This window comes from Cyprinus carpio, chromosome B14, assembly GCF_018340385.1.
Source record: "Cyprinus carpio isolate SPL01 chromosome B14, ASM1834038v1, whole genome shotgun sequence".
Classification (NCBI taxonomy): domain Eukaryota; kingdom Metazoa; phylum Chordata; class Actinopteri; order Cypriniformes; family Cyprinidae; genus Cyprinus; species Cyprinus carpio.
This window is the reverse complement of record NC_056610.1, coordinates 18,228,355-18,245,539: the sequence shown is the minus strand read 5'-3', so window position 1 is coordinate 18,245,539 and position 17,185 is coordinate 18,228,355. Positions and strand designations below refer to the sequence as shown.

The following is a 17,185-nucleotide window of genomic DNA, read 5'->3' as shown; positions in this document are numbered from 1 at the left end:
CTTTATATTAATCAAAGAATCCTGAAAAATTTATAACAGTTTCCACAAAAAAATATAAAGCAGCTCAACTGTTTTCAACATTGATAATAATATAAAAATGGTTTCCACAGCACCAAATCAGCATTTTAGAATGATTTCTAAAGGATCATGCGACACTGAAGACTGAAGTAATGGTTGCTGAAAAAATATATACATTTTAAAATATGACTGTTTTTACTGTATTTCGGATAAAATAAATACAGCCTTGTTGACTATAATGGAATTATTTCAAAAACATAAAAATCCCTGACCTCAAACTTTAAACAATACATAGATATATTCAGAATATCTCTGCGTTTTGTCGAATTAGCACGAGTAGGCTTAAAGTTTAAGGGTCATTTTTGACTGCTACCTCGCCACCTAAAATATCGCACAATCCTATCAGTTCAATTCTGTGAAAGTTGAGCTAAAAATAAAGATGACATTGTCGTCTAAAAGGATGGTTAACATTTTGTACGTACAGTACATGTATATATTGGACTTTTTCCACATTTGATGTCATTTCTAGCGAGAAAATAGTATTGCAGTAATTAAAGCGTTAGTTCACACAAAAATTAAAATTAGTTCATGTTTTACTCACACTCAAGGCATCCTTAGTGTATATAATGTTCTTCTTTCAGAAGAATCCAATCGGATATATATTAGAAATTGTTCTGGTTCTTCCAAGCATTAAAATGTGAGTAGGCAGGTGTTTTTATTCAACAGTCCAAAAGTAAATTTAAATTTAAATTCAAAAGTAGTCAAATAAAGCACATCCATCCATATCAAAACGTGCCTCACACAGATCCGGGGGTGAATAAAAGCCTCCTGTAGCAAATCGATGCATGGACTAATTTTCATTTTTGGGTGAACTAACCCTTTAAATGTTCACTTAGTTATCACCAAAGCTTTCTGTATTTCGTTAGAGGTCTGAAATCAATTTTGGATGGTATATTAATGCACAAATGCTGGATGCAAAGACATTGACTGATAGAGCAGCTAGGCAAAAATGTATCTGCCTAAGCTTTCAGATGCAGCCCCTATCAGAAGTACAGGCTCATCATGACAGAAGCCCAGAGGAGGGGCGTGACATCAGTCTCGCCAGCAGCATGTGACAATGTGCACCTGATGCTAAGTGTGCCTCATCCCAATTGCCATAAATCCAGTATCGTGTCCTTCCTGTTGGCCACCAGCTCCTGTCACATGCCTGGATGCGGGGAAACGACTAGCTTGAGATGATCTGAGGGAAGGGTAATGCTGTTTTGTCACAACTACATCATTAATTCATCACTGTCCGTCCCCTATCACTCGGTGTGAGCAGGGCTCTAGACACATTCTTCCCACTGGTCACTCTTTTGCGACTTTCTCAGTTATTCATTTGTTCACTTTTTTTTTTCTTGCTACATGGTATTAATCAATGCATGCTGATGAACTTGTATCATAGTTTATAGTTATATGGTAAATCATTTTCATCATTAAAATTTGTGAATTGAATTTTGTGAACAGAAATTCCTCTTGTGCTGTGTTATTAGCTGAGCTTCGTGTTTTCACGAATTCGCGATTGTAGTATCGTCACGTTTTACAAGAAAAGATAATTGCTGTTTTGCTTATATAATGATAAATAAATAAATATATATGCTTAAGTTCTATACGCCTTTAACTTAAGACAAACAAAAGATGGATTCATTGTTATTCTTGATTAAAAAGCACAACAACAATAAAACAGGCTACAATGACAAACTAGCTAACAAATTAACAAAACCTTATAAAATGAGGCATGGCATACAGAGTAATAAATTACAGATTGTTCAGCAAACACTGAGGAATCAAATAATTTTTTTTTATTTATGCCTTTTTATTCATATAGGACAGTAGAGAGAAGACAGGAAATTACTGGGAGGAGAGAGGGGAGCAGGATTGGCAAAGGACCTTGAGATGGGATTCGAACTCGGGTCGCCGTGAGCGCAGTTGCGCTACATGTCGACACACTTACCACGGGGCTATTGGCACCAACAACACTGAGGAATCAAATAAATTTAAAGAATAATAATAAAGAAAGCCTCCATAGCATAACGTGAGATAATCGGCAACGATAGCAAGCTTTTCAAAACGAAAACAAAAAGTAAAACTAAACTGGCTGTCGGTGACAGGACTTGCATGTTTTTTTGTTTTTTTTTCAAGAATACTAACATGTTCACCTTCTCTGGTTTAAGAAGTCTTTTACTTTACTCTAGCTTAAAAAAAACAAATCCTCCGTCTGCCATCATTTCCTCAGTATTTGTGTCATTTTTGCGCTCGTGCGGACGCGGCGAGTATACTCACACATTATCAAAAAATTGTCACAAATGCGACCATTTTGGTCGCAGTCTAGAGCCCTGGTGAGGGAAGGCTAATGGCTAGAGGGCATCAAGTGTAGGTCTAATGCTTTGAGGGGCTCCACTGGGAACTATGGCGATGAAGCTACACACTATTAAATACAGACATTCAAACATAGGCAGTGAGGAAAGATGGGAAAAGTAGAGAAAGGAAAAATGAAAGGAGAAGGATACTGAGAGAAAAACAGAGCTAAAACTCCTGGGAGAAAGTGAAGAGTGAATAAGATTAAAGGAGGGCTACAGACATGTAAGCTCATAAATTATATTTATCTGTATTTGATCTTAAGCTAATATGCTAACGCATTAGGCTTTTCATAAGCTACAATAGCCGTGACCTAGAAATCCATTCTCACAAGCATTTAATGAACTGAATAAGCTAAGAGCCGAAGCACGGCTAAATGTATTACTATCTCAATCACCTTGATGGCACTGCTGTCCGCAGAGAACATTAGAGCTAAATCTAGCTTTTATTATGACGGCTAAAAACATATTAGATTCTGGGACTACTCAGGTATCCCAAATCGGCACTCATCAACTGAAGAATTGTTTTGTACTACACATGCTTCAGGGAAATCACACTTAATCAAATTATATTAAATTAAGTTTACTGCAAAAAAGGTTATATTAATTTAAAGGACATAGTGGGGGGCGGGGGGCTGCTTTAGTAGAGTAACTCACTCATAAGGTTTATTTACTTGTTTTTTTGCTTATATATTAATTTTTGTGTAGTGGTCTTTTGTGCTATCATCTATGCAAAGTTGGTGCAATAAAGTAACATCATAGTTAATAAGTACTTGTTTACATAGGATATATATGGAATGCATTTTATATTATTTAGGCACTTATTGGCTATAGTTTGACAATGTTCTAAATCAACATGCCATGGGAAGTCAATCTAACTTAACATTTTCTTATACTGATATTGCTTATCTCTCCCTCCTTAACAGTTCATCAGGCTCTTAATGATTTAATCTATGCCATCTTTTGGAATATCTGAAGGCCATGTAGTTCTTAACTGTATAGCATTTGTTATAATAAGACTAGCCTATTAATCATTACCAGGCCAGTAATTACTTTTTTTAATCAATCAGTATAGCATTTGTTATGAAGAAACAACCACTTGCACATAAAGAACCAAAGGCTACAACATGCCACAGTTGTAATATAAATATGTAGGGGAAATCTATTCCCTTAACAGATTATTTATTGTAAATTCTCCAACAAGTTAAGAGAAAATTGTACACAAATAAGCCTACAATAAAACATGATAAATTCTAGTAAAGGTGGTAAAGTAAAACGTGATCAATTCTAGTAAAGATGTTAGTGCTGGTTCAAGACTGTTTTCTCCTCTTTTCAGTCTTTTTAGTTTATTTGCCTTTTTTAGATATAGTCAACTTTCTCCATAGCATTTTAAAGTGGCTGTTTCTCTAAATAATTCAAATACATCACATATTTGACCATCAGCTTCGCAATAGGAATGGCTCAAATCTTATCACACTTCTCGAGCGTGCTGGTGAACGCACGCAGGGTATACGGTGATTCACGCACCACTCATGGACAAATAAAATAACGTGTTTCAGTCATATTGTGCTGATGACCACTCCATTCAGATTGTACTTGTATATTGTACATGATGTGGATGGTACTTGCTAGTTTTGGTAATTGGGGGGGTTATATACACATACAGCAAAATTATGGGTGAAAATGAACAGCCCCTTCTGAAATAATAGCATAATTTAAATATTTAAATTTGTCTATAAACAAATTGTTTTAGCGCCATATTTACTAAAGGAATTTATGCAATAATGCAAAGATGCTCAAAATCAGAGTGGTTTTCCCATGTGGTAAAATCAATCTGCATTGGGTACTGTAGCAAATAAATTCTGATCTTTTCTGAAGGATCTGTTGACAGAGAGAACTGGTGCAATGGCTGAATTTTCTATTAGACTTGTATTTAAAATTATTTTAAAACAGAAAAGCTAGGTGTAAGTATACATTTTGTAATTAAACTATATGGCAATATTTACTAAAGGAATTTATGCAATAATGCATGGTTGTAAAAAGAACATTATTTTGTGTATTTGGTGTAATGAAATGCGTTCAAAAAACACATTTTCCACATACCGTATGTGACGAGTGGGGCGGGGCCGAGAGCCGTGGGAACGGAGCGAGGCCGGTGGAGTGATTGGGAAATGAGCGACACCTGCTCCACTCACCGGTCTCGAGTCCCACGGAGGAGATTGGGAGGATACAAAAGAGGAGTGACGACAGTGAAGGACAAGAGAGGACCAGGCCTGGGCTTTATTTTATTTTTGTGTTTGGTTTTTGTTTGTGCGCGGCAGTCACCGTCATTAAAGTTTTATTTGAGTGTTCGCCGGTTCCCGCCTCCTCCTTCCCGTTGTTATGGAGTTTTTATATTGTTACACCGTACATTATTGTTTCTCCTCTATGAAAGTGAAAAAGTGAAAGTGAAGTGACACAGCCAAGTATGGTTACCCATACTCAGAATTCGTGTTCTGCATTTAACCCATCCGAAGTGCACACACACACGCACACACACACACACACACACACACACACTTGTAGTAGTGGGCAGCCATTTATGCTGTGGCGCCCGGGGAACAGTTGGGGGTTTGGTATCTTGCTCAAGGGCACCTCAGTCGTGGTATTGCCGGCCCGAGACTCGAACCCACAACCTTAGGGTTAGGAGTCAAACTCTCTAACCACTAGGCCACGACTTCCCCCTATCCCCCACCTTCTGAAAGGCATTGATTTTTACAAGGCTCATTGGTCTGAAAAGTGAGGTGCACTGTGATTGGCCAGCTACCAAGTGCATTGTGATTGGCGGAATACCTCAAGCGTGTGACAGAAATGCTACTCCCCTGTCTGGCTGGAGCGACGAGACAAACATTAAAACATGATTTCTAATCGTGTCCTCTTTTGGAAGGTCAAACAAAGTAGTTTCGCTTTCTCAACGAAACAGCATCACACACTGCGGTCTAGAGTGAGCAGAGGCCGGAGGCCTAGAGTGAGCCACGGTCTAGAGTGAGTGGAGGCCGGCTTGGGCGAGCAGAGATGGAAGGGCTTGAGAACGGCTGGCGGATTCTACGAAGGCGTGTCCGTTGGGCTTGCGGCAACCACATGTGACGACCCCGGGCTGGACTCTGCTTCGACTACGGTGAAAACTGATCTGGCGATCCACAGTGCAAAGTCGATGTATTTTCTCAATGACCAGCATGGATCAGCTCCAGGCATGATGAAGCAGATATCGTCCTCTTTTGGAAGGACAAACAAAGTAGTTTTGCTTTCATAGTGAAACACACAGCGTCTATATGCGAGGTGGCGAAGGCAACAACAATACTATAAGAATAAAAGGTATGCCTTCTTTCTTTGCATGGACATCTTGGCGGCGTTATGCAAATCTTCCCACATACTGATGTAGATATGTGGGGGCATGTTAGAATGAGCTGTTTTAGGGGGACATGGATGAGTCTTAACTTTTATAAAGAATATTTCTTTGAATTTGAGACTTTAGTCTTTGCAACTTTACAGATCTTCTTAATGTACCAAGAGCTTGTAACACTCCAAAGAGAAAGGAAAAAGTGAAATCGCATCATATGACCCCTTTAAGTTAACTCACCCCTTATGTCTCTCATGGCCTTCTTTGCAGGCCCTAAATTACAGTCTTTGATGCAACTTGGACTGAACACAGTAGCCTGAACAATTTTTTTTTCTTTAATAAAGAAAAGAAAAAAAGAGCAGTGTTGAGGTTGTGTTATTTCTGCCTGCATGGCCTCAATGCTCCTGCAGTGTTCAATAAAGGGAGGTTTCAGTGGCCGCAGCCAAAGCCTGGTACTAAACTTTTGATTGGACAGGAATACTTTCACGTGCCAGCACAGCCGCTTGGCTTTTTGGAGTCATTGTTTACTCTCTGCCCAGCCAGACACTAAAGTTTCAAACCGCATTCAATTAAAACAACAGGTAATCACTCACTGCACTAAAAAACAAAAAACAAAAAACAAAAACAAAGACACACTTGCTGGTTAAGCGGACATTGAGCCCCTGATTTTCGACACATCAAGGTTTGATTTCCACTAAGCCAATACACAGGAAAAAAGTCCTGAGGGCTGAAAGCTTTCTTATGAATCTGTGTAGACGGATGCACCAGGTGTAGAAGAAAACCATTAAGTGCCAACTGCTTTGCAATGAAGGTCAATATAAATATTTTGTGCTCACAAAGGAAAACAACATATAAACTGCAATTAGCCAAAATTAAATGTTAAGTCAGCATCACACATTAGTTAATGAATACATGTTTCACTCTGTCTGTGTTTCTGTTCTACCTCAGAAGACCACAAAGCAAAGGGGTTTGTCTCATCCCAGTGACACTTGAGGCAGATGGCTCATCAATAATGTAATGTGATTTCACTATTACCAGGTTTACATGCATACATTCACTCCACAGAAGCTAAAGTAGGACAGAAGCAAGAAAGCACCACTGATATAGTTTAGAAAATATGGCACAGCATCAGAAAACAAACACTGGATTGTCTTAAATCCATTTAAACAGAATCCTTAAAAACAAGCCACATTACAAGATTTCAGTTAATAGCATTGCAAACCAACACCACTTTATAAGCTTAATCATTCTCTCTGTTATTAAATTAATGCAAAAGATGTTAGGGAAGTATTGGAATATTTGTTTTAGTGTCGTTGTAAAAATAGAAGGGTTGTGAGTTCGAGTCTCGGGCCGGCAGGAATTGTGGGTGGGGGGGGAGTGCATGTACAGTTCTCTCTCCACCTTCAATACCATGACTTAGGTGCCCTTGAGCAAGGCATCGAACCCACAACTGCTCCCCGGGCGCCGCAGCATAAAATGGCTGCCCACTGCTCCGGGTGTGTGTTCACAGTGTGTGTGTGTGTTCACTGCTCTGTGTGTGTGCACTTCGGATGGGTTAAATGCAGAGCACGAATTCTGAGTATGGGTCACCATACTTGGCTGAATGTCACGTCACTTTAATGTTTTGATATGAGTGAATGAGTTGTATATATTTTGAATGAATAGCACGAAAAAAAATAAAAAAATTGTCCTTATCTATCACAATAAACCTCTATGACAAATACGTCTATACATTAAATGATGTAATGTTGATAACAATTCCTAATAGTTGTGACGACTGAATCTTATTTCTTATGTTCCCTTTCAACACCCTTTGGCCTTCCATCAAAAACAGAACCAAAACATTGTAAAATTTTTCTAACAAGCACATAAAATCTGGCCTAGTTTTCTTATCGGTCTGAACAAACACACAGGAAGATGAGAGTTGTCTGTAGTGGCCTGTCGGCTCTGGGCTGGGCTTTGCTGGAGGCAGTGTGATAGGATTCAGCATGCAGCTTTATTACAGTTTATTCCAGCCCAGTTGCTTTGATTCGATCCAAACGGAATGGGCTTTTTTCTTCATCGACTGTCTATTAAGTCTTTTACTGCTTTTCAATATGTGGTTGCTCTAATTATTTAAAAATGGAGGACAGCATGGAAGTTGTGAAGGGAAAGTTGCATGGTGTGTACAGTATCTGTATGTGGCTGTATATATAAACGTTCAGAGTAAGTGCTTGTATCACTTGTATAATAATGAATTTAAATAATGATTTATTGCTGGTGCAATCATACAGATCCCCGTCACTGCATGGCTGCTAAGTATATAAAACATACGACACAAACCCACACACACACAAACTCTTTCCAGTTCAAATACACTTACTGCAAAAACCCCAACCCTACACTTGCTCCTCAAGGCCACAGCCTGTGATTTAAACAAAGTGGACAAGCAAGCACAGATTTATAGCATCATTGTTATGCCAAAGGGTTCTGTTCTATTATGTTCACTTATCTGTCTGATATGTTTATAGGCAGAGAATAAAGCATATTTATACTTGTAAGCCAACATCAAAAAATAATGGATGCCGTTTACGTCATACACATTCCTGAGAATATTATATCGGTGTAAAAACTACTGTGTTTTCCTGCTGAAATCACTTTATATGCTAGTAGATAGTTAACGAAAAGGCAAAAGTATAGACATAACAGAATAGCATTCAATCTGACTACATTTGCTACATTACATCAATACAATACAATACGTTTTTTCAGCTGTTTGAACTCTCAGTCTCACGGCACCCATTCACTTTAGAGGATCCATTGGTGAGCAAGTGATGTAATGCAAATGCTCAGAATCTGTTGCAATAAAGAAATACCCTCAGGCCATCTAAGACGATGAGTACATTTTCAGCAAATTTTCATTTTTTGGTGAATTATTTCTTTAACCAAAAAAAGTGTTCATATGCAGTTAACATGAAGCCACTAGGAGGTGCTCCAGAGGCTTACTAACAAACGTGTATGAAATCACATTATGTAATTGATTATTGACAAGAAATAAAACTACACTGATTTACTGTAACCCTGTGTGTCACACATAACGCTTGCAGACAATGAAGAACCTTTCACAGGTAATGTGTACAAGTCAATATGGCATTAAGACAGAATATGCTAGAAAAACATTATTATTTATCAATAATTAGAAGAGGTCTACAGACATTTTTGTCCACATGAAACCACCAGCTATGGGAAGGTCATCATCTAGATTCTGGAAAGCAGAAATGCACAGATGTGCACGTCTGCAATCGATTGCACTATACAGCAAACCAGAGGCATGGACAGAGGCCTGGAAGGAAGGAAGGAAGGAAAGCTAGCCTGTAATTGAAAGGGTCTTTAATGTGGATTGGCTGGCTGGGCTGTGTGTGACCTAAACTGTGTGTGAGTGTACATCTGCGATCGTATGCGTCTCCAGAATCTCAAACAGATGCTATGGAGTTACATAGGAGACTAGGAACTAAATATGCACAAAGTAGAAAGGGCTGCTCTTTATGTCATCGTACCAGTCATGGAAAAAATAAATATATAACTGAACATAATCACTCTAGGGGTGGGCTTTTCATTATTCATCAGCCTTCTTGCAGCACAGCCAATCTCCCAAATGGCCTCCTTTCGACTCTAAATCTTAAAAAATGGACTCGGTCACAACAAGCACATACATCTCCACTGTAATTCCCCCTCCTTCTCCACATACACCGCTGCATTGTATATGGGTGCTTTATCTTACATCTGACCCTGTCAAGAGAGTGCAATGGATGCCTAATGCTGCTTGTTTAGTAGTGCTGATTTGTCGCATAACACTAAGCAAATATTTGAGTGCCTGAAAGGAAACACGCAGGAATTTTTCAAGCTCTCAAATCTTCTAAATCTCCTCCTCAATATACAGTTTCGGTCCAGCCTTGATTCTATATTGCAACCCACCAGTTTAAATCAACTGGCAGCTTTGACTTGTACTACAAGGTCACAGCCATGAAAAAAAATAAAAAATAAAATAGTTACAGAAACATGCCATGAAGTGAAAATCCCCCTCCTTCGAAAATTAAACAGCAAGATGCAATGTAACTGCCAAAAATGTTGGTAAATAGACCAATACAAAGTGACTAATAATAATAAAAATAACAATAATATTAATAATAATGATGTAATTGCCAGCTTCTACATTACATATGTTAAGATATTGTCTTTATCTGATGTGCATGTGAGGTCTTGCCAGTGACCAAAATGTCAGTGTCTCTTACTTGCAAATGCCGTCCTCGGCGTCCTCCAGGCCAAAGCGAGGATCAAAGGTCAGCTGGATCCTGGAACTTTCTGTGACTGCCACCAGCCGCCACACTATAACTGTATTCCGGGGATAAGTGTTGGGGAAGTCAGGACTTTGAATAATTCCATCCCCAGTGACACTGAGGATCTTTTCGTGTTGAGAATCATGCACTCCTACAGAACAGAGAGAGGGAGAGAAAAAAAAAAAGAGGTTTATTAAAATATTTTTGAACCTGCATAACTCATCAGAGTGGAGAAAGAACACATTGTAGTCATTTGTGAATAGCTCTTTTCTTTTTTTTCTTAATGCAAATTAACATCAAACCTGATTTAGCTTCTACTGCATCACATTAAACCCCAAATAATATGGATTATGCAGTGCACTGTCTGAATACTGAATAACTGATCACACAAAGAAAGGATGAACCAAACTCAAGACTGTTTTTTTTTTTTTGAACATTGATTGACTGCAAACCTGATAATCACATTAAGGAAGCGATAAAAGAAACCCCGGAAATGTTTTTGCCTTGTCAATACCATAAAACCAGCAGAATGATGTTCTACCATTTGCTAACACGCATACACTTAATGAACCCCTGTGTATCAAAGCAATATTGTGCTTTGATGTTGCTTCACCATAATAGTTTTCCATTATAGATCTAGATAACGATCAATCAGCAGCTATAAAGTTTTATTTATAGTGACACTACAGCTGGCAATGACATTCCTAGTTGTAGCAGTAAGATAAGAATTAAACCTATGACATTGTTTGGGTGGAGGAAACTTGTGAAGGCTACTAGGACAGATTGTTCTGCTACAGTCAATTGTATCTTTAAGAGCTCTGATAGTTTAAATGTTCAGAGAAATCCAAGGCCGAGGAAGTCATTTTGAGCTGGGTTTAGCAGCATGACTGAGGTAAGGTATGCCAAGAGTTTAGTCCTTTAAAAGTTCAGAAATGATTACACACTGATTTACTTGCTACTCTGTTATGACAAGATTTACAGAGTTGTTCCTCCCCAGAGGAAGAATCTATAATGGCTTCCTCAATAAAGCACAAATAAAAGCACCTTTTACCTGCAACTTTGCCAGGAAGGGAAAATGAGCTCAAAGAATACATTGCTGACTTTCAACAGGCTTTTTACTTGAAATGGTAAACCAAAGGTCATTATTCTTAACACTTAATCCATGTTTCACAATGTTATTCTGGGTTAGTAATTAATCTTTGAAAGTCAGGATTTGAGATTTGTGAAGTTAATACTTTGCATATTTATGAGATTAAAAACATAGATTGGAAAAGTACAACATTATCTATCAGTAGAAATGTTACCATGCATATCAGCACTGGTTAAGTCTGTCTCTTCAGACACAGAAACTGTTTTTGTGTGAATATACAAAGTGCATGAATATTTAATAAGGTAACCACTGAGGCATTATGATCGGTTGCCTGTTCGTTTAACATCACAGTGTTTCACAGTGCATCATTTTAGCATTCAGGTTTCATAAACCATTGTCAACTCAATAGAAGTGTGAATCACTTGCTAACCTGGTAAAAACCAGCCTTCACCTGGGGTTTAAAAGGACATTAAGCCAGGGTTATGTGGGGTAAGAAAAGCTCACAAGTGCTGATGCACCCTAGCCAACATTTCACAACGTTTACATCACAGCAAAGAGAACTAATAAAGAACCAGCCTGCAAGTACGGTTCCAAACCACAATTCTTAGAAAGGGATGCTTGTTGCCTTTCCAATAAAATTTTATTGAATTCTGCAAGAGGATTGAAATCTATCTTATCCTGTTGTGTACTAGGTTCAGAAAAGATGTTTGATGCAAACAGACAGCTGTTGAAATGCAAAACCAGTGCTGGTTTTTACAGGCCTGTCACATTCACAGCCCACCCAAGGGAAATGCACACAGATTTTCTTTCACGCTCCACTCCCTGAACACACACACATACACACACACAGCTGCCTCAAGTTGTGCGGCAAAGTCAGAGTGTCGATAAGTATCTTGATCAATTACAGTGATGGTACAAGATCTGTAATGCTCTTTCTGGTTTATCTGAATTCCACAACACTGGAACTATTCACCTTCAAAAGTTACAAACCACCCAGCATTTTCCTGTGTTGTATTTGCATACATCAATACAGTACATAACAGATGATAAGCTATCAAAAATTAGTCATTGCTTCCTTTCCGGCAAATGCTAATTATCTTGTAAGCACAATGGGGGACCAAAACAGGTTTCACTTTCACTGTATGGACAAAAATTCTCATCAAATGTCTTCTTCTGTATTTTCACAAAATAAATAAATTCTTAAAACAAAATTAGGTCAATGACAATCATTTTTGAATGTCCTTTTTTTTTGTATTAGGATTGGCGAATGACTTATTTATTCCCTCCACGGTCTGGATGACAGATCCCATCACAAGCAGCAGTTAATGCTGAATGATGTTTCAGGAGTCACTGGAAGAGAAATGACTGAACCACTGGGGTTTCGGAAAGTTCTGGGGAACAGCTTTAACCCCTGAGGTGTGTCCGCAACCACAAGAGATAGAAATCTGATCACTCTGACATCCGTAACTGAAGGAAAGACCAGAGAGAAAGAGATAAAAAAGAATCTGTTTAGAACATCAAAATTCAATATGTTTGACTCTGTGTGACTTGTAGGCAGGAGGAAAAATTTAGAGTGGAAAAAAGAAAAGACGACTGATATAATTTCTCTCTGTAAACATGACAGCAACTGCTTTGATGTCTTTTTCTCATGCTGTGATTAATTGCACTCCGGGGAGGAGATGTGAAAGACAATACACAAGTCACTTTTGAACAGACAAACTTTGTGCACATCCGAAAAGTACCCTTAAAAAAACTGCACTCGGCACGCAGAAACCTGGCATGCCCTGCAAACTATTGCCCACGTAGAATAGACACATTGTCAATGTTAGGGAGGTAAAGCAAGATCACTCATGCTCTTCAGAGTTGAGGAGCATTTTGTGTGAAACATATCCAAACAAAAGAGCCCGAGGCCCGTGGAACAGTGTTGAACACCTCAGATCTGTTTGCAGCACAAGCCTAAACCCTTTATGGAATCAGTTATATAAACAGATCAGGAGTCGGCTGCAGCTGCCAAGGTCTTTGAAGTCCGTTGAAATGAGAAAGAAAGGGCCCTTTTCCTCAGCATGTTACAGCATTTGCCCAGCAGACTGACAGCTTCTTGTCAAGCCCTGTATTAATGTTTATAATTATCTTAGGTTTCTGGCATTAAGACAGGCCTTCTCTTATTGAGGCCTATGATTGTTAGCTGTTACAAGATCTTGGAAGGAGGTATAAGGTACATTCCTGTTCTTAAAATGCTAATGTAACAAGAGCAGATGTAGTTGGTGTCTTACTGGAAATTAAGTGGAGCATGAGTCAGTGCTCTGCTTTATTTTAAATTAAATGAATACCACCAATTTAATTTCAACTAAATTCATCATGTGGGTGACATTCTTCAAAATAAAGTTACTTTATTGGCATCTATGATTCCGAAGATGATTGAAGGTCTTACAGGTTTGGAATGACATGAGGGTGAGTAATTAATGACAGAATTTTCATTTTTGGGTGAACTGTCCCTTTATATAGAACCTTTCTATTGCATAAAAGGTTCTATACAGTGCAAAATAGTTCTTTTAAGAACTCTTCACTGAAAGGTTCTTTGGCAACCCAAAAATGTTCTTCTTTGGTAGAGAAAACCCTTTTAGAAGCTTTATTTTTTGATAGTGTATATAGGTACAATTTATCAGACTACATGATCTAATTGTTTATCTTGTTACCCTCCATGTGTGACTGCACTGCATCTTTCTGTCAATTCATTTCAAATTTAACTTCCTGAGGTGCAGGGCAAATTCAATTTGTATTCACACATTATTAAAAAGAACCAATAGATTTTGCACAACCTTGGATTTAACATTCTATATCTACAGCAACAAACCACTTTTAATGGTACTGATGATGAAGACTACTGTCCAAAGAGTCATAAACGCCTGTTGTTCATTAAGATTTTCCAATAAAAAAGACGACAGCATATTATGACTGATCCTCAAACAAGGAACAGTGAGTTTTATATGCGGTTTAACAGACAAACTCTTAAAACAGAAAAGGGTCATTATATGCCGCTGCATGCATTCCTATAGGTATACAGCTTAAATAAAATTTAAAAAAGTAAGAGAAAGGAAAACAAATTTTTATAATGCTTCAAAAACTGATGAAGTGCACAAATACAATAATGGTTGATGGTCACTGACCAAATGAAGGTTTGTCATTAGAAACTGAACCTCATCCTTGACACTAAAACTTCCTTATTTGATTTTTGAATTTTAGGCTTGGTAAGGATTGAAAGAGTTACGTGTTTGTACTTTAAGATGACCTCATCTCTGGGTTAAATAATGTCATATAATGATCAGAGGCTGGCCCCTTGGGTGCATTACCTCAAACATGACTTTTCCTTGACCCACTTCTCTCTTTTTTTAACTCACTTCTCTCTCTCCTGAGGAGAGCACTACGTTGATTAAGGTAGGAAGCTGAGTATGAATAAATAAGGGCTCACAGTGCTACCATTGTGCCTTGTTCACATGTTAGACCTCCGACTGAGTCTGGAGTTTAAATATTAACCTGGAAGCAGTAGAAACAAAGACAGCACAGACATATATGTGAGCGTGTGTGTCTGGACATGGGCAAGTGTCTAAATACAAACAAAAACAAGAGAAACAAGAACATATTATACTTTACCACAAAGTGACACCAGACAACCAAATGTTTCGGGTTCAGAAACTGCAGTGTTACTGCTCACAGAAATGTGTATTACAATCAGTTGAGCTCATAAAAACTCTTTCGAAAATCTCCTGTTGGAAATTTGGCATAATAGCACTACATTTCACTCAATTCATATTTCCCAGTTGTCTGGCAGAAGGCCTTGATGTCCGTATTTATTTCACTCTACAGAGTTCATGCTGGAGATCGACGCTAGTGCCCTTAACAGCGTTTAACAACATAAAGTGCTAATGTTTCTGATTCCAAGGGACTTGTTCAGGTGTTGTCTGTGTTTTAATCCCCCATATGTCAGGAGCTGACTGCAGCCGGCTGGTGAAACTGTACCCCATGCTTACCTTTTTTCCCCTGTGCATGCTGATTTTACCCCCTGCTTTTAAGTTGCTCCTACATCTGCTCATGATTAAAGGGTTTGCGGCAGTAACTACAGGTGCTGTAAATTCCAGCTCTGGCTTTTTCCTATTTATTGCTTTAAGGTTTACAGTTGGGCAGCAAAGAGAAGGAGGGAGAAGAATAGAAAAGGAGGGGGGAGAGACAAGTGAGGGGAACGCAGCATGGGAATTTATCATACCATTAAAAAATAATTTGGCTTCAAAAGCATTGACTTATTTGGAATGGTTCAATCTGCCGTGCAGATGCTCTGTATGGAGACTCACCACAGGAGTCTGATGCTTTGACTCACTGAATTGCTCAGTTACTGTTGGCTATTTAGCATTACTTAAGTGGCAAACCTTTTTTCCAATATATTTTTACAACATTCACAATTTACATTCACAATCTTATAATGATTAGGCAGAAGCATACTAACCAGACATTGTATAATGTCAAGGTACTTGCATCGAACCATTCATTCTCTAATTTCAGCATCATCTGTGTGCCCTCCTGCAATCGGCAGCAAAATGTCAAGGTTTCAGTCAAGGCCAACATCAACATGCAATTGACTGCCATCATGACTGAACTCCATGGCACTTGCCATCACACACATACATTCTTTTCGACACGGGACACGAATCACACTCAAATGTCTTTGACATTCACAGGCACAACCATACACGTATTTATCAAAAAATAATAATAAATACTCAATATATATAATAATGATATATTTTTCTAAACTCAAAGATGTTAGATGTTTTTTTACAGTAATGTCAGACTCTTAAAGGAACAGTTTGCCTAAAAATATATATATATAAAAATCAAAAAATAATAAATAATAAGAAATCAATTAATTAAAAATAACAGTAATAATAAGATAATAATATATATCTTAAAGGAATAGTATATATATTATAATAATAAAAAAAAAAAAAAAAAAAAAAAAAAAAAATTATATATATATATATATATATATATAAACATGTAAATATATAAAATAAATCAAGGAATTCCATACAGCTGATGCACAACATTTCAGGTGTGTTTAACAGACCACATTTTTTCCCCTAGTCTTTCTGCAATTTTTTCCCTAGTCTTCTGAAGCGATTATATGGCTTCATAAGACTTGGAATATAGCAGACATGCCACATTAACTACTTTCATGCTGCTTTTTGTAATCTGCCAGCACCTGTCATCATTTATTTTCATTGTAAGGAACAGAGCAGTGAACTTTCAGCTAAACTTCCTTGTGTTCCACAGACTAAAGTAATCCTTCAGTTTTGGGTTGAGTAAACAGTTCCTTTAAAATGTGAATTGGACTAGTCACCCCCACAATCCTGACCAATCCTGTACATTTGTCTAATTCATTTTACAAATATACTGTGGTAAAGAGCAAGTTTAAGGGAAACTTGGCTAAACTAAATCGCTTCAAAAGCTGTGTGAGCATAAGGTTGCTGTTGTGTCATGGAGAAACAGAATCCTGCAGGCACTTCACCAAGATCCGATTAAGATCCTAACAGGCCACCAAAACCTTCCCTCTCCACAGCTCACAGAATGAGGCTCATCCATTAACACGTCCTCTTAGAGAGCTCCGCAACATCCACACATGCTATCAAATGGCCAAATGTCGACACTGAACTAACCCACTTGGTGGGTGGGTGAATATAAGCGCATGTACAAATGTGTTTGGGAAGCACTTGCCTGACAGGAAATTTGATTCTGAAGTTAACATGACTGTTCCCTCTGTCTCTCTCCACAAGCATTTTCTAATGTCTCATTTAATGTGGTTTATACTGCTCAACGTCTGACTGTGAGCTTAAGCTCGTCACTGTTAAAATGATTATCAGATCAAGTATCATCAGGGCGGTACATTATTTCTTCAACTCCACTTTACTCACGCTTTATGCCAGGTCTAAAATTA

General features: G+C 38.1%; 1 protein-coding gene across 3 annotated transcripts in view; it reads right to left on the bottom strand.

Annotated features, from left to right (window-relative positions):
- The window catches only part of pdgfc (platelet derived growth factor c), a 48,905-nt gene that overhangs the window by 10,747 nt on the left and 20,973 nt on the right, over positions 1-17,185 (bottom strand). For all 3 annotated transcript variants that reach the window (XM_042738321.1, XM_042738323.1, XM_042738322.1), the window contains one exon: positions 10,065-10,260. In XM_042738321.1, coding sequence (XP_042594255.1) covers positions 10,065-10,260 — 196 coding nt within the window. The remainder of the gene's footprint in view (positions 1-10,064; positions 10,261-17,185) is intronic.